Genomic DNA, 21,727 nt, shown 5'->3' with positions numbered 1-21,727 from the left:
CCTTGCTACAGCTATTAGGATAGGAGGAGGCGGCGGCACCATACTGCTTATCTGCTATACGTTCAAGTATCCAAAAGGGAGGAGATGCACCAATTGACACACACTGCTCCCTTAAACAGAGCCTGTAAATAGCCCTTGCACTGGAAAGGGAGACCCATGGCAGACCACAGGTGTAGAATAGCGGAGAAGCCTGTCCACATCCACCTACCTCCATTTTCCATTTTCAGTCTTTCATAAAAAGAGATAACCAAGAAACATTAGATTTTAGAAAAAAATACTTGAAAAATAAGTAATAAGATAAAGGATAGGCCAACTAATTTCAGAGGAAACAAATATTCAGTAAAAGAAAGAAATATTGTCTTGAAAATATAATAATCTCTATACAATCCATTATAACATTGTATCCATGATGGAAAGCCACTTTCAGAACTCTTTCAGAAAAGAATAAGGAAATAATGAGAAAGAAAGAAAACTTTCAGAAATAATAAAGAACCCTTAAAATGTTTTCTGAAAACTTTTTCTAAAACAATTCTCAGCCCAAATACAAAATAAATGATCAGGAAAACAAAATTGAGAAAAAAATTTAAGAACATAGCAGAAAATAAGACTGTAAATGTGTAAGAAAGACAAAAAACATGAGGATGGATTCAGAAGGTCCAATGTGTGTTGACTAGAAGTTCCAGAAGGAAAGAAGAGAGAACATCATAGATGGGAGAAAAACATGAAAGAAATAGTAGAGAAAATTTTCCCAGTGTGAAAAATAACAGCCTTCCAATTGTCACAGCTGTTTGAATAGAAAGAATTAAACAACAAAAACACATTAGTCTTCAGCCAAACCCAAGTAATTCTTGATGAATGATGTGGAATGTAGACACACACACACACACGCACATGCACACATACACAAATCTAGTACAAAACTCCAATTACACCAGCATAAAAGATGGCAGACAGGAAAAATAGAGCTAAGCAAAAGAGTGGTAGGTTTTCAGAAGGTATTGGGAGGTGTAGATAATGATAAAGATAATGACAAATTCTAGATGTCAATACTAAACAAAAAAAATACATGAACATATCTATGTATAAATGTAAGTGTGTGGGAAGGAGTCTAGAAGGACACACAGGAGATGGGAGGTAGATTATGGGGCTGAGAAGAAGGTAGATTTGTATCTTGAAATTTTGGAGCTTCATGATCATTTATGTATCAAATTACAGGTAACAGTTATTTTTGGCCGGGCTCAATGACTCACGCCTGTAATCCCAACACTTTGGGAAGCAGAGGCAGGCAGATCAGGAGGTCAGGAGATTGAGACCATACTGGCCAACATGGTGAAACCCCATCTCTACTAAAAACACAAAAATTAGCTGGGCATGGTGGCGGGTGCCTGTAATCCCAGCTACTCGGGACGCTGAGGCAGGAGAATAGCTTGAACCAGCGAGTCAGAGGTTGCAGTGAGCTGAGATCGCGCCACTGCACTCTAGCCTAGCAACAGAGCGAGACTCTGTTTAAAAAAAAAAAAAAAGAGTTATTTTTAAAATACAGCATAAAATCATGTTTGCCTTCAATGTGTAATACAGCTATTTTCTTGGTAGGAAGAACTGGTAAAAGTTATATTTACTTTATTTCTTTTAAGACTATTTGTGTAAATGAGAAATGATTACTCCTGACTTTAAAGTATCTTATTTTTCTTTTTTTTCCTTTACTTAACTCATTCATTCTTCATTTTAGGCCAGGAGACATAATTACTGTTTTAGAGGATTCCAATGAAGACTGGTGGAAAGTAAGTGTCCCTCTTTCTTTAAAAAAAAAAAAAAGAGAAAATCATTTGGTAACTATAATTACAATACATGCTACAATTGTGGATGCATGTCTCCTTTTTCCTTTCAGGGGAAAATTCAAGACAGAATTGGCTTCTTTCCAGCCAACTTTGTTCAGAGAGTACAACAAAATGAGAAGATTTTTAGATGTGTTAGAACCTTCACTGGGTGTAAGGAACAGGGGCAGATAACACTGAAAGAGAATCAGGTGAGTAAATCACACAAACACATTCCAGATATGAACCAAATAGGGTGTCATTTTAATAAACTTAATAATATGTATAAATCTGAATGAGTGGGGTCACATTCAAAGTATTCACTTTGAGAAAAGATATACTCACTCCAATGATGTCAGTGTTGTAGGAGCTAAACATGCAAACTAAAATTTTAGGAATCTCACTTGGTGATACCTGTTCATAAACGAAACGTCATAGTGGCGGGTGAGGACATCTCATCCCCCATGCTCTTCTCGGAGGACCACTGGTCTCTGATGCGGACAGCTTCTCTCATTCGGACTCTGAGTTAGTGTCCACCAATGGTGGGGTTAATTCTTCAGTGCTCTCTAATGAATACTTTGTTATTAGTTGTTGCTGTTAGGAACCTCTTGGGTTTTCTTATCTGGACTCCAAGTCTCTACCTATTCACTGAAGCCCATAACACCTTCATATCACTGCAAAAGACACAGACTAAATTTAGATAACCAGATACTATCTCAGACTCATAAATGAACGTCTCTGCATGTCTAATCTAGAGGTGCCTGTCACCATCTTGCTCCAGGGCCATGTTGAATGTAGAGTTCTCTTTGATGCTGTCAATTTTCCTGAGAAGTAAAATGTGAACCCCCACATTTGTATGTCTTTAAGCTCCACCATCTCATGGCTGGAATGTTGATAGAGACAAAGAAACAGCATTCTCACACTTTAACTCTCTGGCCTACTCTTCCTGTCTTTGTCTTCCAGCAGACAGAGGCCTTCCTACCCTCCCTTCTTCTCTGACTGCAGCTCCCCTCAGGTCATGTCCCGTGTCCTCACTACAGAGTAAAATGATATGCTTGGACTTATGGCGGGGCTCGGTGGCTCACGCCTGTAATCCCAGCACTTTGGGAGGCTGAGGAGGGTGGATCACGAGGTCAAGAGATGGAGACCATCCTGGCCAACATGGTGAAACCCTGTCTCTACTAAAAATACAAAAATTAGCTGGGCATGGTGGCACACATCTGTAATCCCAGCTACTTAGGAGGCTGAGGCAGGAGAATCTCTTGAACCAGGGAGGTGGAGGCTGCAGTGAGCCGAGATCGCACCACTGCACTCCAGCAGTTTGTTCTTGATATATTAGTGGAGGTTTGTTCTTGATATATTAGTGGAGGATTTGGGGAATTAAAAATTTATTTCCTCTCCCAATAAAGTCTCACAGAGGACTTTAATTTTCAGCTTTGGAAGTCAAAAATCTTTCCTCTGTTTCTTTCTGCATTCTTGGTATAAGAATTTTATTATTTCCCAAGGTAATGAATGCCTGAAGTTGAAATTGATAAGGCTCACCCTACAAGGAAGTTCACAATGAAAAAGGCATTAATAATTTTAATACATCTCTGTTCAATAGAGTTGCCGAAAACACATCTTGAATGCCTTTTTTAGGATTGCCTCAAAAATAGTTTCTAAGTCACACAAGAAAATCAGTCATTACCTTAAAATTATAGCTGATTTGTAGTTTTAAAAATTGTTTTGTCCCACTTAATCAACCATTGTATATTCCACATGTAGCTTTAACTGACTTTATCATTTTCAAACTAACAAATATATCCTCAAAGAATAATAATTTACCTTTTCTTTTCTTTTTTTTTTCTTTTTTTTTTTTTTTTTGAGACGGAGTTTCACTCTTATTGCCCAGGCTGGAGTGCAATGGCGCAATCTTGGCTCATAGCAGCAACCTCCACCTCCCGGGTTCAAGCCATTCTCCTGCCTCAGCCTCCGGAGCAGCTGGGATTACAGGCATGAGCCACCACGCCTGGCTAATTTTTTTATATTTTTAGTACAGACAGGGTTTCTCCATGTTGGTCAGGCTGGTCTCGAACTCTGGACCTCAGGTGATCCACCCGCCTCGGTCTCCCAGAGTGCTGGGATTACAGGCGTGAGCCACCGTGCCTGGCCAATTTACCTTTTCTTTATGGCGATTCAAAAGAATCTTTAAAAGGAAAAATCTAAAGAAAAATGATAATATGGAGGACAGCTTTTTTAAAAAAATGTAACTCACCTTCCCTTTAAATTCAAGTAAATGAAAATCATTGAAAACAAGAGACCAATAATTCTTAGTATTATTTTCCCTCTATATTTTAACAAAGGTGGAGATGGAGTCATTGAAACTGGCACTTCCATAAATGCTGGGAGACATTAGTCCACTCATTTGGATACTGATTTGGTACCATGTATTTAGAGCCATGAAATTGCTCAACTTCATGAATACAGTAATTCTATTTTCTATAATGTACCCAAGAAAATAACCTAAAGTAAACAGGGGGAGACTTTATGCAAAAAGACAGTCATCGGAGTGATATTCATGATGGTGAGAATTAGGAACAATTGCACAAACAACGAAAGTAATTAACTCAATGACAATATTTTCCTTAATGGACAACGTTAGGACCCTAAGCAATTTTCATGGGGTTATGATAATATTATGGAATTGGAATAGTGGAATCCGAACCCAGATCCCAGTCACTGTTCTCCCAAGATAAACACAAAGGGAGAGATGCAGACGGGACCTGAAGCCCTGTTTTCTTTCATGGAACCATAGTAAACCAGACAGAATACCAGATGTGATCTAGAGACCTAAGAGGCCTCACCACAGCCCACCCACCTTACCACCACCACCATGGGCTGGTCTGAATCTGAGGATCTAATGGTACCAGACGCCCCATGGGAGAAAGGGAGCAGAAAGGACTGTGGCAAAACTGGCATAAGATGGCCTGATTCCCTCCCAGAAGGAACAAGACAGGAGGAAGCTTTAAGAGACAGTGAAAAACCCCTGGCACCTGTGGTGCAATTAGATCTTCTGCCTTTGGAGAAGTGAGGAGAGACCTAAGAGAGAGGGCAGATATCTTCAAATATTGTGTCACCATCTTAAATGATGGCTTCATAAACCATGAACAAATAAATATTAATGATACAATGGTAGTAAAAAATTTAATGGCTTTGTTCTCTTCCATTTAAATTACTTTCATGGTATATATTTACAAAAATAAAATTTAAAAAGTAGCACAATTTAAAATACTCAATCTTGTCTTTTGAATCTAATAACATAAAGGTACACAGTGTTGTTGTGGTTTTCCGGGGCCTCAACTTTGCACATGTGTACACAAATGCACACACATACAACACACACATCACCATATCCAACAATCGCTATATCGAATTGCATTATCTGCTGCTGCTTATATAGATGCAACAACCCCAAAAGGTGTATGCCATCTAATGATTTTTGGTTGTTAAAATCTCTAATATCCTTAGGAAATTGGGTCACTGGGCTCTATGGTTTCGCCCTGGTTTTACAGTTTTACTTGAAATTGACATCCTTCACTTTTATAAAAATTGCTTATATGATATGCCCACTTTAGGGCACATTGCAGTTTGTAAATTGCACAAGCTTTCTTTTACCTGGTTGCTTGTAGACAGACTATATGTTTAAAGAGATCAAAAGTCATCAATGTGCTGACATGAAATATACCTCACTCAAGAGCACCTGATCCTTCATTTTCTGCCCAAAGTTGTTTGTTCCCCCTGGGGATGTTATTTGCCAACCTATCACTTGCCTGCACACTCCCCAAAGAGGTAACGGCAGAAGCCAGCATCTGCCTATAAAGAGCAGTAGCAGCCGAAGAGTCCCCTTAATGACAATACCCCCGGAAACCTATCACCCCTGCCCCTGGAAGACTGCACTGACCACTCTGTCTCCCATAAAAGTATGTGCAAACCCCACATGACTATTCCTTTTTGGATGTGATGACCTGTTTTGGGGTCTGCTTTTTGAAAGAGAACTTTTTATCTCTAGTCCCTGGCTCACAGAAAAGGAAAGAACAAATTAATACTGTCTTAAACATTGTCACAATAATAATTGTTATAAGAATCATAATTATTAGTCATTATTTAATGTCATACAGACACACTGTATACATAAAGTTTATACACATGCCCTGCGAATTTTATGGATTCATTATTTCTATTTTATAAATGAGAAAACAAACACTCATAGAGGTTATGTGTCTTGCTCAAGGGGCAAAAGCCTAGTAAGTGTCCAGGCTGGAACGTAAACACAGGTCTGCAAACTCCAAGTCAAGGCTTTCCACTAGCCATGTGCCCTGAACAACGTGGAAAGAACACTGAACAATAAAGGGCAGCTTGGTTCCCAAGGATGACGAGTGTCATAAAGGCAGCTGTCTTGGGACCAAAGGACTCCTTGAAAACAAGTTCTTGCTCATGTGGGCTCCCTATTGGGTCATTCTTGATTCCAGGCAAAGGCATCATCATCAGACTGACACCCCATCTCTGATGCGATACACAACTCACAAAGCAAATGGGCACTTTTCCCAGCTTGATTCCATGCCAACACTTCAACCTTCCCCAATTTTACCCAACTGTATCCTTCCTGTTCCAAAAATTTGGAAAGTCTTTTGAATAAAATAAATTTGGGAAGAATTTTCATCTTTATTGGCAAAGTGTTACTCAATAATCTTGCTAGCATGTTTTTTTTTTTTCAGAATAATCTTATGCTTTCCCATTCAGTGTTTTTATGTTATTAAAATACAATCAGTGAAACCAGAAGGCAAATTAAAATTTGCTCAAGTTGATCAATTTCTACAAGCAGAACATCTTTTCAGTGACTCCCACCAATTCCTTGGCATATTCCCCACAATTATTTTTCTGGGAATGGGCCTCATACCTGCATTCTCTGCCCTCATGGTTAAACTGAATCTGCTAGGGTTTGGGGTGTGCAGGAGGTAAGGCAAACAATTCAGCCTCTTCAGCTAGACACGTTCAAGATGCAACAGAGCATTTCAGCCTGAACCTGGAACCAAATGAGTCTGCTCATAATTATTGTCTTCTTTTATTTTAGGTTCAGGGGTACAACATGTGCAGGTTTCTTATACAGGCAAATTGCATGTCACGGGGGTTTGGTGTACAGATTATTTCACCACTCAGGTAATAAACATAGTATCAATTTTTTAAATACATCAGCCATTTCAAAGAAAAAAATGCCTTTTAAAAATCAATTTTAGAAACAAATTTCAAAATTTGTCTCCACTTTAGTGTCCTAAGTAATTTTAGGTTGAAGATTTCAAAATATGCTTGTTAACTGCAGGGAGTATGTAATAGAAAGAGCACAGATACTAGTGTCATACAGAAATGGATCTATATCCTGTGTGATTTTGACAAAGTAGCCTCTGAATGTCAACCTTCTCATCAGCATAGTAGCATCTCTCTCTTGAACTTGATGTGAGAGTTAAATGTGCTCACCTATATAAAGCCTTAGCACAGTGCCTGGCCACCACAGATACATAGCAGAAGTCATTTTCCTGGCTACCATTATCACTAAAGAGTAAAGCCTAAATAAGGAATTCATCTGCAGTGGTTAATGCCACCTAAACTTACCCAGTAAGCACCAGAAAATAGCCAATATGATATTTATAACCCTACAAATATAAAGAGACAAATGGACATTAACAAGAAAATAAAAGAAATTTGATTCTAAAGATAAATGCAATGCACATCTTTTTTTTTTTTTTTTTTTTTTTGAGACGGAGTCTCACTCTGTCGCCCAGGCTGGAATGCAGTGGCGCAATCTCGGCTCACTGCAAGCTCTGCCTCCTGGGTTCACACCATTCTCCTGCCTCAGCCTCCTGAGTAGCTGGGACTACAGGCGCCCGCCACCGTGCCAGGCTAATTTTTTGTATTTTTAGTAGAGACGGGGTTTCACCATGGTCTCGATCTCCTGACCTCGCAATGCACATCTTTGATTAAATCACATTTTCTACTTCTGGGGTTAATCTGTCTCATAATTATTGTTTTGTTTTGTTTTTGTTTTTGTGTTTTTGCAGAGCTCGTTTACAAATATGATTAAGTTATCCATTTGTTATGAACACAATGAGAGTTTGCATTGACACAAGTATGTTTTCTGTTTCCTCCTCCTCCTCCTCCTCCGTCTTCTTCTTCTTCGTCTTCTTTTTGTGAGGCAGGGTCTCACTCCCTAGGCTCAGGTAATCCTCCCACCTCAGCCTCCCAGTCAACTGGGACCACAGATGTGCACCACCATGCCCAGATGATTTTTGTATTTAATGTAGAAGTGGGGTTTTGACATGTTGCTCAGGCTGGTCTCGAAGTCCTAGGCTCAAGCGATCCCCAGCCTCCCAAAGTACTAGGATTACAGGCATAAGCCACTGCACCTGGCCTCTTCATTTTTAAATTTTAAAATGTATCCTTATTAAATCAACTTTAAAATACCATAAAACATTTCTTTAATGGGAATAAATGACATTGAATCTATAAATTACTTTGGGCAGTATGGCCATTTACATGATACTTTTTCTTTCCATCCATGAGCATGGGATGCTTTTCCATTTGTTTGTGTCCTCTCTTACTTCCTTGAGCAGTGGTTTGTAGTTCTCCTTGAAAAGATCCTTCACTCCCCTTGTTAGCTGTATTCTAGGTATTTTAGTCTCTTTGTAGCAATTGTGAATGGGAGTTCATTCATGATTTGGCTCTCTGCTCGTCTGTTGTTGGTGTATAGTAATGCTTGTGATTATTGAACATTGATTTTGTATCCTGAGACTTTGCCAAAGCTGTGAATCATCTTAAGAAGCTTGGGCTGAGATGATGGAGTTTACTCGATATAGGATCACAACATCTGCAAACAGAGACATTTTGACTTCCTCTCTTCCTATCTGAATACCTGTTATTTCTTTCTCTTGACTGACTGCTCTGGCCAGAACTTCCAATACTATGTCGAATAGAAGTGGTGAGAGAAGACATCTTTGTTGTGCCAGTTTTCAAGGAGAATGCTTCCAGCTTTTGCCCATTCAGTATAATATTGGCTGTGGGTTTGCCATAAATGGCTCTTATTATTTTGAGGTATGTTCCTTCAATACCCAGTTTATTGAGAGTTTTTAAAATGAATGGACGTTGAATTTTATTGAAGGCCTTTTCTGCATCTATTGAAATAATCATGTGGTTTTTGTCTTTAGTTCTGTTTATGTGTGAATTACATGTATTGATTTGCATATGTTGAACCAGCCTTGCATCCCAAGAATGAAGCCAACTTGATCATGGTGAATAAGCTTTTTGATGTGCTGCTGGATTCAGTTTGCCAGTATTTTACCAAGGATTTTTACGTCGATCTTCATCAGGGATACTGGCCTGAAGTTTTCTTTTTTTGTTGTATCTCTGCCAGGTTTTAGTACTGGGATGATGCGGGCCTCATAAAATGAATTAGGGAGGGGTCCCTCCTTTTCAATTGTTTGGAATAGTTTCAGAAGAAATGGTACCAGCTCCTTTTTGTACCTCTGGTAGAATTCAGCTGTAAATCTGTCTGGTGCTGGGCTTTTTTTGGTTCGTAGGCTATTTGTTACTGCCTCAATTTCAGAACTTGTGATTGGTCTATTCAGGGATTCAACTTCTTCCCAGTTCAGTCTTGGGAGGGTGTATGGCCACTGACATTCTTCACAGAATTAGAAAAAAAACTACTTTAAAATTCTTATGGAACCAAAAAAGAGCCCATATAGACACGGCAACCCTAAGCAAAAAGAACAAAGCTGGAGGCATCCCGCTACCTGGCTTCAAGCTATACTACAAGGCTACAATAACCAAAACAGCATAGTACTGGTACAAAAACAGATACACAGGCCAATGGAACAGTATAGAGGTCTCAGAAATAAGACCACACATCTACAACCATCTAATCTTTGACAAACCTGACAAAACCAAGCAATGGGGAAAGGAGTCCCTATTTAATAAATGGTGCTGGGGAAGTGGGCTAGCCATACGCAGAAGATTGAAGCTGGACCCCTTTCTTACACCTCATACAAAAATTAACTCAACCATTCAGGACATAGGCACAGGCAAAGGCTTCCTGACAAAAACATCAAAAGCAATTGCAACAAAAGCAAAAATTGACAAATGGGATCTAATTAAACTAAAGAGCTTCTGCACAGCAAAAGAAACTATCAGAGTGAACAGACAGCCTACAGAACGGGAGAAAATTATTGCAATCTACCCATATGACAAAGATCTAATATCCGGATTCTACAAGGAACTTAAACAAATTTACAAAAAAAAAAAAAAAAAAAAAAACCCCAGTAAAAAGTGGGCAAAGGACATGAACTGACACTTCTCAAAAGAAGATATTTATATGGCCAGCAAACATATGAAGAAAAGCTCAACATCACTGATCATTAGAGAAATGCAAATCAAAACCACAAAGAGTACCATCTCACTCCAGTCAGAATGGTGATTATTAAAGAGTCAAGAAACAACAGATGCTGGTGAGGCTGTGGAGAAATAGGAATGCTTTTACACTGTTGGTGGGAATGTAAATTAAACCATTGTGGAAGATAGTGTGACAATTTCTCAAAAACCTAGAACCAGAAATACCATTTGACCCAGCAATCCCATTACTGGGTATATACCTAAAGGAATATAAATCATTTTATTATAAAGATAAATGCATGCATATGTTCGTTGCAGCACTATTCCCAATAGCAAAGACATGGAATCAACCCAAATGCCCATCAATGAAAGACTGAATAAAGAAAACGTGGTACACATATGCCATAGAATACTATGCAGCCATAAAAAGGAACAAGATCATGTCCTTTGCAGGGACATGGATGGAGCTGGAAGCCATTATCCTCATCAAACTAATGCAGGAACAGAAAACCAAACACTGCATGTTCTCAGTCATAATTGGGAGCTGAACAATGAGAACACATGGACACAGGGAGAGAACAACACACACTAGGGCCTGTCGGGGCAGGGGCGTGGTGGGATAGTGAGAGGGAGAGCATCAGGATAAAAATGTAATGCACATGGGCTTAATAGCTAGGTGATGGGTTGATAGGTGCAGCAAACCACCATGGCACACATTTACCTATCTAACAAACCTGCACATCCTGCACATATATCCTGGAACTTAAAATAAAATAAAAATTTTAAAAAAGAAAATAAAAAATACTGATCTAAAAAGTGGACTTTAAAATACTTAGGAAAATTAATGAAGCCCATAAATTGAGTATTTATGTGGAATTCAGTCTATTTTACTATCATTGACCAAACATTAATTAAAGATCCTCCTGAAAAAAAATTCTTTAAATTCATGCATAGTTTTATTGCACCTATGGAACCATTTTCATTTATTGTTTGTGTTCTATCAAAGCTTTAAAAAAAAAAACAGAAAAAAATATTTTATATTACAAAACCAAAATGCATTTATTTTGGAGAAAATTTGAGGTAAAATATTTTTAAGAGGTATAAAAGATAAAATAGAGACCATAAGCAATTCAACCATTAAATTATTAACAATATAAACACTGGCATATTTCATGCCAAATTTTTAATTCATATTTTGATATCATATCCTCTTTAGTTTCCTAACATTTAAAAAATTTAGTCATTAAATGTTTATCAAAACACAGGTTTTAAGAAAGTTTTATTAGAACATAGCTAAATTTATTCATATATCTATGGTCTGCGACTGCTTTCATGCTACAACTAAATAGCTGAGTTGAGTCACTGCAACAGAGACCAGATGGCCAGCAAAGCCTACAATATTTAGCATTTGGCCCTTTATAGAAAAAGTTTGCCAATCCTTAGTCTAGATGTACAGTAATGTGTTTAAGTTTCTCTTGTTATTGGATATTCAGAGTTTTTATTTTTTAAACTGGTATTGATAACTGCAATGAACATCTCTGAACATAAATATTTGTCTCTAACTCTGATTATTTTCTTAGGATGTACTTTGGAATTTAGAGGAAAACAGATCAAGACTTGTACAATTCTTAATGCATACTGCCAAATTGCATTCAGAAAGGTCGTGCCAACTTACGCTCACACCAGCTGTTCATGAGCATATCCAGATCATCACACGCTTGCAAGAATTGAACATTATTATTTTTTGTTATGTCGGTTTGATAAATAATATTTCATGCTAATCTGCATTTTCTGGATGCTTAAAGAGGCTTACGTTTTATCTCATATATATAGGGCATTTATTTTTTTAATAATCTATTTATGTGCTTTGCCCATTTTCTTTTTTAAAAAGTTTTCTACCTTTGAAGAATATTTATGTCTGGTGTACCACATATGACCAATATTTTCTCTAGTTTATCATTTGCCCTTTGCTCTCAATGCCTCTTTCTCCAGGAGCTTAATCATTCTTTGGTTGGATCATTTCTAGTTTACCGTATTTCCTTTATAGTTTTAATGTCTTTATTATTTTACACTTCTCTATGTCTCTCTAATTCCTCCCAAGAGACTGTTTCAAGGTAGTCCTCACTTCACTTTGATTTTTCTGAAGTTTCAATTCAGTCTTTCATTGCTTCTAATACATGTTAGTTTAGTATTTATTTCCTTGTAGACTTTTCTTCTCAGTCAGCCCCTTTCTTCTACAGAATATTTTGTTTTCTTTTCTTTAACTTTTATTTTAAGTTCAGGGGTACAGTGCAGGTTTGTTATATAGGTAAACTTGTGTCCTGGGGGTTTGTTGTACAGATTATTTCCTCACCTAGGTATTAAGCCTAGCACCCATTAGTTATTTTTTCTGATCCCCTCCATCCTCCCCTTCACCCCCAAAAGGTCCCAGTGTGTGTTATTCCCCTTTGTGTGTCCATGTGTCCTCATCATTTAGCTCCAACTTACAAGTGAGAACGTGCGGTATTTTTTTGGTTTTCTGTTCCTGTGTTAGTTTGCTAAGGATAATGGCCTCCAGCTCCATCCATGTCCCTGCAAAGGACATAATCTTGTTGTTTTATGGCTGCTTAGTATTCCATGGTGTATATGTACCCCAGATTTGGGGTACATATATTTTCTTTATCCAGTCTACCATGGATGGGCATTTAGGTTGAATCTATGCCTTTGCTATACAGCATGTTTTCTTTGCGTCTCATTGCATCATCTCTTTACCTCGAGATATTTTCTCCTTATAACACTGAGGCCAAGTCTTCCTTCAACCTACTGCATTCGGTATGTCTGAAAGGAGAACTTTGAGACATATGTGCATATTTTCTGCAATTTTTTAAATGTTTTATTGTAATAGTCTTGGTCCTTTTATCCTGTGGTAAGCAGAATAACAACTCCCCAAAGATGCCCAGGTCCTAATCTCCAAAACTTGGAATATGTTATTTTATATGACAAAAGGAACTTTGTAGATGTGATTAAGTTAAAGATTTTGTGACCAGTGGATTATCTGGATTATCAGGGTGAGCCCAGTGTAATCACAGAGATCCTTAGAAGGGCGAGACAGGAGGGCCAGAGTCAGAGAAGGAGATGTGATGATGGAAGCCGGGGTCAGAGAGAGAGAGATTTGAAGATGCTATGCTCCTGGCCTTGAAGGTGAAGGAAGGAGCCGTGAGCCAAGGAATATAGGTGATGACCTCTAGAGCTGGAAAAGACAAGGAAACAGACTGTCTCTTAGAGCCTCTAGAAAGAATGCAGCCCTGCCAGCACCTTGTTCTTAGGACTTCTGAACCCTAGAACTGTAAGATAATAAATTTGTGTTGTTATAAGCCACCAAATTTGGGGTAATTTATTGTAGCAACAACAGGAAACTAATCCAGATTTTACACAAAAGGGACTTTGCAGATGTGATGAAGGTTATGGACTCTGGGATAGGGAGATATCCTAAATTGTCTAGGTGGGCCAAATCTAATCACTTGAGCCCTTAAGAACAGAGAAATGTATCTGGCTAGATTCAGGGAGATGCAGCAGAAGAGGACAGATGAAAAATGAGGTAAAAGTGTAAGTCAAAGAGAGATAAAGTATGAGAAAGACTCAGCCTACCATTAATGGATGTGAAGATGGAGAAAGGGGACCACAAGCCAGAGGATGAGGGTGGCCTCTAGAAGCTGAAAACAGGCATCTCAGTCCTCCAGCCACAGGGAGCTGAACTCAGCAACATTCTAAATGAGCCTAAAATTAAATACTGCCCTAGAGAAAAAGCAAAGAAAGAAAGGAATAGAGCCCTTTTGACTCCTTGATTTTGGCCTTATAAAACCCAGAGCAGAGAAAACCAGCCAAGTCCTCTAGACCTACAAAACTGTGATATAATAAATGGTGTTGTTTAAGGCTTCTAAGTTTGTGGTAATTTGTTACAACAGTAATAGCAAATGAATAAACATCTCAAGTTACAAAACTCAAACTCAAATTCAAAGGTTCTATTTTACTCCTATAATAAAGAGTCTGATAGAGGTCAGTTCTTGGGTTGATAATTCAGTGGCTTGATCTTCTGGTCAGAGAACCAAATTCTTCCACATTTCTGCTAAGCCATCCTTGAAATGATAGCTGTGTCCCCTAGTGATCACAGATTGCTGCAGCCACTCCAGGAATCCTTCCAGACAAAGAAAGATTTTCTTCCTAAGGCATCTCTTTTAATAGGGGGGAAGAAAAAAAAACTTTCCCAGAGGTTCTCTAGCAGATATTTCATCTTGCTTCATTGGCTGGAACTAAGTTCTATGTAAACCACTAAGAATCACTCACAAGGAGGATAGAAACAGGACTTGGATCAATTAAATTCACCTAGGTCACATAGGATAGGGATGGGCAACAGAAGGAAAGGCAGGACTCTGCTTCGTGGGAAAACAACAGAAATGACCATGAGTACCAATCATCAGTGTTTGCCTCAAGGTTTTAGTTATCCTAGAACAGTGAGTGATTGATGCAGAACTAAGGTTGCCCAGCTGAAACGATGAGTGAATTAGTCTGGCTCCAGCTCAGTTTCCACAAAATTCAAAAACCAAAGTAGAGGACAGGGGTGTGTGATCAGGAGTCTAAAATATCAAAGATTGAACACTGAATGTTAACATTTAACTCCAAAGCAAGGACCTCCAAGCCATTAAAGAGTCTGGGCTCTGGAGAATTAGATTGGGAAGAAATTGAGTAAGTCATTCAAATCCAGAAGACCATAAAATGCCTGTGTCCCATACTAGGAAAGCAAAGTTTCTGAGAGATGCTGAGGAGCTGGCCATAGATGAGCTACATGGTTAGGTATGTGCTGGGCTGGCTAGAGATGGGATGCTGTGTATGTGGGGTGCCTCTGCTCTGCATATGCTGCACTTACGTTGGTGTTGGGACATCCAGCTTACCACTGCTGCATACATGGTGCTCATGTCAACAAGCCGGCTGGTCAGGTCAGGATTTATCAGTATGGGAAGAAAATTTGTCCAGCTTTCCAGAAGTGTCTTTAGGTTAGAGAGAGGGAGGAAGGATGGAGAGAGAATGGGTAGCAAAAGAAAAAAAGAGGACAGATGAAGATGGGAAGGGAAAGGAGGAAAGTCAAGGGTAGGGGAGAGGAGAAGAGGGAAAGGGAAGACAAGGGAGGGGAAAGGAGAATAGAAAGAATTGTTTTAAATAAATCTGACCACCTTGTTCCTCCAGTTAAAACCTTTTAACACCTGTTTGCCCTTTTCCCATGCTGCAGAGCCCTGATTTTGTTCTGTTGTCCACCTATATCTTAAATGACTCAGGCGATGCTAACTGAATTGATCCCATTCTCCTTGTTGGTGATGATTTTAGTGGTTTGCTGGTGGCCCAATTCTAGTCCATGATACAGGTCAGAAGGTCAGCCAAAGGTCTTAGCAGAATTTAGCATGGCTTGCATTTCCTGCATACTCCAGGCTCTGACAGATTTTGTGGCTTCATCTTACACCCATTACTACCTCCATTTCTCTGTTCTGGTACACTGAATTTTTTCCATTACTTCAAAGTGTCCCAATCTCTTGATGCTGGGATTTGTTCTGATTCTAGTCTTATTTTCCTCCTTCCTACACCTTTCCCTCTTTCTTTAAATGTCACTTCTTCAAGAAGGTGTTTCTTACCCCATTGGCTACATCAGTTTTCCATAAGTATTTCCATTAGTACTCTTTTCTTTATTCATTAAGTCATGCAAAAAAAATATTATGTTTTATGTTGTCAGTCAGATTACTAAATGTTGTCCACAGGACAATCAGCCATCAAAACAGCCACAGCCCTTGCACTCACCACATTGTTGATTTCTCAATAAATGTCAGCTGGGACAGCTGTAGCCAGAAAGCCGTGTCAGGGATCTGTCTGTCTTGTATTGCACTAGTTCCCCAGTATTTATAATGGTATCTAACACGTAGTAGGTACTCAATAAAGAGTTGTTGAATGAGTGAATAAATAAGGAAAGCAGGAAATTGAGGATCCTTAGGCAATGAAAATATCTCTAACTGTACCTGATGAGTAAAACATTTCTGCTAGGGAGGTCAACTGTTCAATTACAGTTTGGAATTGAAGAGTTTTGAAGGACTTGAGACTTTCGGTGCTAATATTGAGAAAGTCCTGAGCAAACGTAGACAAGTTGGTCACCCTCTATTTATGGCCGTCCAAACCAAAAGAGCTCCTCTGTCCTCACTTTCCACTCTTTTCCACCCATAACTAATCTTCTGGGAAGATACTTCCATTCTGCCTCTGAATGAATGGAAATGTTTCAGGCTCTGCCATTGTTTCCTAAAATGGTAGATTCTCAAGGCTGAGAGGTTATGTATTTTACCATCAGAATTTTAAACTCTGGATCCCTTATTTCTGGATAGAGTCAAAGCGGCTGAAGCCTGTGTTCAGCCATTTGTACTCATCATCTTCAAAACTTCTCAAACTTAAAAAGGTCTCCCAAAATCAAAGCACTTTAGAGATGCCAAACCGGAAGGTTGAAAATAAGCTGGTGCATTCAACAAAGCATGAACCATTGTGCTTCTCAGCTTCCTATTTCAGAGACACTTCCGAACAACTCTTCCACATCCTCTATCAAGCAATGTTTCTCTTCTACATAAAAACCTTGAAAGAGAGGAGAAAAAAGCAAAGATCTATCTTATATACAGGCACACATTTGAACCTCAGTGGTGTTTTTGCCCCAAGAACTGAAATTTGTTCTTCACAGAGATGAGGAAATGCTCTGAAAAGGACCCAAGAGACGTTTTTAGGTCAGTCCAGTTTTTGTTTGTTCCAAGGCATGGAGTGATGGTGTAAGGCTCTTAGCTCTGGCCAGAATTTCAATGTTCTGACTCCTTGCCCAGTATTCTCACTCTTCCACATCACCACAATACAGCATTCTTGTGTGTATATGTCAATAAATTGTTTTCAAGTTTGATTTTTTAACTTAAATATTTAAATTCAACATGTTTTCATGGTTCATGTTTCACCTAGAACCAGCCTACTCAAAGGGCGGGTGTTTATATTTTTACTGATGCTGACTGGTAGGACTCATATTAAGGGTTGTTGAATTTTGACACATAGAAGCAGGTGAGAAAACACACTCTTTGGCAAATTGTAAGGTAAATCCTCCTCTCAAGGCATTTTTGTGTGTTCTTCCAAGACATACTCCCTGCTCATCACTGGAGCCTCCCCGCTTCAGTATTACTGGAATGGGCAATGGCAGGTCTCAGCTTTGCCACCCAGGCTGGAGTGCAGTGATGTGATCTCAGCTCACTGCAACCTCTGCCTCCAAGGTTCAAGCCATTCTCCTGCCTCGGCCTCCTGAGTAGCTGGGATTACAGGCGTGCACCACCACACCCAGCTAATTTTTGTATTTTTAGTAGAGATGGGGCTTCACGACATTGGTACAGCTGGTCATGAACTCCTGACCTCAAGTGATCCACCCATCTTGGCCTCCCAAAGTGCTGGGATTACAGGCATGAGCCACCGCACCTGGCCAGGTGTCTGCATTTATTTATTTGTTTGTTTATTTATTTTGTGGAGGTACAATTTTTCATTCTGATTAGACCCTATTATTCTGAGGGCAAAAACTATGTTTTTTGCTCCCTTTGTATCACCTAGGGCATCTGGTACTATGTTGGGCAGGTATTTATTTATTTATTTTATACTCTAAGTTCTGGGATGCACTTGCAGAACGTGCAGGTTTGTTAACAAACATATGAAAAAAGCTGCAGGTCTCAGCTTTTGAAAATCAAGTAGACCATCCCTTTTGAAGTCATGTCAAGGGACCTAACATGACCCATCAGCTCCTTCTCTCACAAGTGACCCACATCTGGTCTTCATGAAACAGTCAACACATCCTCTACTCTTACAAATTATCTTCTCTTCACTTCTCTATCTAGTCCAGTTTCTCACACAGTAGATTTCTGAAGCATGAGTCACATACCAGTCCATTGTATGTCCCAAGCTCCAGGAGTCACAAATCAAGCTCTTTGAGTGTCCTATTCAAGCCCCTTCTTCTACATGATGGAAGTGCCCACTGTGATGGCTTCTGTTGGAGTCTTGCTCCTTTCCTTTCACCAGGTGGGTGCACTCATCTCCTTTCCTTTCCTTTCACCAGGTGGGTGCACTCATCTCCCAATTGCTATGTTGGCCACGAACAACTCACAGCTGCCCTTCTCAGGGAAGGCCTTATGAGAGAGCAGGACCCTCTCTCCTGGAAGGTTATGCCCTTCACACTACAGGCCAGCCAATGGCTAATGACTGACTGACATGGGGTTCAAAATTCGGAAGCCCTAGCTTCAAAGTGAGACAATTCTCTGATGCAGTTCATGCTCCAGAGCTCCCAGGGGAACCAAGCTAGACTGCTTTCCAGCTGAAAACCTCTCATTGCTGGGCTCCTTCCCCTGCCCCATCCTGCATCCCTCACTTCCCACCTCCTGAGAGCACCCACTCAATAAGTCACTTGCACAAGGATCCCTGCGTCAGGTTCTGTTTCTGGGGAATCCAACCTAAGACAAGGCCTGTCATCCATGGAAGCAGGTGAGGCAGGAGAAACTCACAACACCACAATAGTTCTGTTCATCAACCTCTTCAAATTTTCATCTGGCCACATCCACCCTTCTATGCCCTTCAGTGGCCGATAAGTGGTGAGTCACAAGAGTATACAAATGAATGTTTATCAACTCCTTTTTAAAGTCTAGCATAGGTGGCCTTACTTTGGAATATGGGAAATGTTAGCATCTATTTGCTTGAGGCCAGGAGTGAAATAGTTCCCTTTGACTTCCTGATGTTATATGAGGCACATATAAAATTCTGAGCACATGACAGGAGTCTGCTGAATGATAGCTATTATTTTGGTCCTTTAAAATAATGTCTTGAGAATTCATTGCATGCCACATGCTAGGCTCCATGACAAACATTATTATCTCATTCTGTCTTCACAGTGACTCTTCAGAGGGTCACAGTACTATTAATCCTCATTTTGTTGATCTTCATTCATAAAGCTAAATTTCAGAAAACATTCAATGTCTGGGCCTCATTCCAAACCTAGGTTTTTGCCTAATTTTTTATCAAACCTTTTTCTCACTGTGCTGGTTTCCCACCCTGAAACTGCTCTCCCTTTTCCAGTTTGTTGCTCCTGCAACCTCAGTCAGCAGGGATTCAAGCTGCAGGTTCTAACTTCTTTCTTGCTGAGAGTAAAGTATTTTGTTTTTCTTTCTTCCTTGGCATTCAGATCTGTGTGAGTACTGAAGAAGAACAAGATGGCTTTATCAGAGTCCTCAGTGGAAAAAAGAAAGGCCTCATCCCCCTTGATGTGCTAGAAAACATCTGATTGCTGACTCCTCCCCTGTTTGCAGTAGGCAAGCTCTGCTGCGATGCCTCTGCCTCATCTCACACTGCGTCAACCCAAAGGAGCTGCCGCACTGACCCAGCCCCCCAGGAAACAGTGAGACAAGAATCAAGTATCTGAGACTGTGGAGTAACAGCCACAAAACAGAGGGCCCACTGCACAGCATATCCAGCCTGCCACAGGTGGGGACGAGGCTGAGAGAGTCAGCAGGCAGAGCCAGATGCCATGCTTGGCAGCAGCAGTAGGACTATAAACCACAGCTGTCCCCCAGGATCCCACTCCTTTCCTGTCTGTGTGGTGTAAGTTAACACACTGGAGTGTGCTCCAGTTTGCAGGGTAGCCCAGTGCAAGGTTCAGATCCATGTAGCCAAGTATTATCCTGGTTCCAGACCTATGTCACCAGTACCAATCAGTCAGCGTCATCACATTTCAGGCCCCAAGCAATCTCTGTGCAAAGCATCAGAAAGGCCTGCTTCCCCGCCCCCAGCATTCCAGTGCTCCCTAGGCTCCCTCTCTTTGTGATTGTGCTGTCCAGAGTGTCCAGCTTGTTCTTTCTTTCTCTGGTGGTGTGCATTAGATGTGAGGGCTATATTGACATGGCATCACTTCCAAAGACCTGACCTGCCTAAAGACTGATGACAGGCCATCCTTCCTGCTGTTCTAGGTACTGGCCTGGGTGATAGAGCAGGACACGAGACATAGATACAGTGGGGAGGAGAAGTGGGGAAAGGTGGAGCAGAGAGTTCTTACTTATTGAAGATTATACAGCCCTTTCAGTTATGAAGTCCCTGCTTGAAGGCGATGGACCTGGGGAAGAGACTATAACAAAAAGTCTCCATTTTCATTTTACATCCTCTCTATTGGAGGCAGCATTTTCCCCTCATGCTGTCCTATAGGACTCCACTTTGAAGGTTGAGCCTATGTTGCGGGGAACTAGGAACATGGAGGGGAGCCAACAATAGCATCTTAGAAGAAATGTAGCCAAATTGGAATCCATTCTTCTTTAGGGCAGTATATGAAATCCCAGCAGATGTAAAATGGAAAAGAATCCTAATGCTTCATCCTTCTGAAAGTAGAGGAACTAGGGGCCCAATTAGCATCATCTAGGGGAATCTCTATTACTCTGTACTTGTACTAATGTTTACAAGAATGCAATATACTGTGATGCCTTCCTACTCAAGCCTCCTAGCATTCAAACTTTCATCCTATTAGTCATTAATATGGTTAAACTTCAATTCACGATCACCTTGGAATCAATGTCAGTTTGATTTATTTTGTTACAGAGCAATAAAATCATTAGAACAATGGTTTTTAAAAGACTTAAGTGGATGCATCCTATGCATGTAAGCATTATTTCCCAAACCAAAGCATCATTTGTCTCCATTTATTTCTTTTGTTCCCACTCATTGTGAAGTTGGGAACTGAGAGGGGATGGCTGCTGGTTTCACAGAAGTTTGGATGCCTTACTCTTATCTTAAAGCCAGCATCCAGAATTTCCTCCCTCTCTGATTCCACATGCAAAACCAGGTGTACAATGTCAAGATGGATTCTTTGAGAGCCAGGGTAGATCATATGACTGCCTTTCTGTAAAATTGGATGCCTAGTACAAATGCTCTTTGCCTCTAATTCAGTATTCCATTTAATAAAAACAATACAGTGGCTGGAAAGGAGCATCAGAAACATGTGTCCTGATCTCTTCTTTCTGTCGTGATATCCATTGACTTTTTGGTACAGTGATGTCACATCATATGCATGTTTAATTAAGATGAATCTTAAATATCAGTTTGCCTTTTACAGTTGAATAGAAGGAAGATGTGGTATCTAGCCTCCAAGGTAGTCTCCCAAAGATCCCTACCTCCTCATATTCTTTCCTTTGTGTAGTCCCTTCCCACACTGAATCAGGGCTGGTCTTATGTGGCCAATAGAATACAGCAGAAGTAGTACTACAAGGCTGTCTTAGTCTATTTTCTGTTTCTATAACAGAATATCTGAGACTGGTTAATTTATAAAGAAAAGAGATTTATTTAGCTGACAATTCTAGAGGCTAGGAAGTCCAAGAAGGATAGCGCTGGCATTTACTTGGCTTCTGGCGATGGCCATGAACAATATCATAGCATGGCAGAGAAGCAGA

General features: G+C 39.9%; 1 protein-coding gene across 3 annotated transcripts in view; it reads left to right on the top strand.

Moving 5' to 3' along the window:
* STAC (SH3 and cysteine rich domain) overlaps positions 1-21,476 on the top strand; it is a 166,990-nt gene extending 145,514 nt beyond the window's left edge. For all 3 annotated transcript variants that reach the window (XM_032162109.2, XM_058442987.1, XM_032162110.2), the window contains 3 exons: positions 1,730-1,781; positions 1,889-2,026; positions 19,480-21,476. In XM_032162109.2, coding sequence (XP_032018000.1) covers positions 1,730-1,781; positions 1,889-2,026; positions 19,480-19,578 — 289 coding nt within the window. In that variant the 3' untranslated portion in view covers positions 19,579-21,476. The remainder of the gene's footprint in view (positions 1-1,729; positions 1,782-1,888; positions 2,027-19,479) is intronic.
* The last annotated feature ends 251 nt before the right edge of the window (positions 21,477-21,727 follow it).

This window comes from Hylobates moloch, unplaced genomic scaffold (genome assembly GCF_009828535.3).
Source record: "Hylobates moloch isolate HMO894 unplaced genomic scaffold, HMol_V3 SCAFFOLD_8, whole genome shotgun sequence".
NCBI classification, from domain to species: Eukaryota; Metazoa; Chordata; class Mammalia; order Primates; family Hylobatidae; genus Hylobates; species Hylobates moloch.
This window is presented reverse-complemented; position numbering and strand designations above follow the sequence as displayed.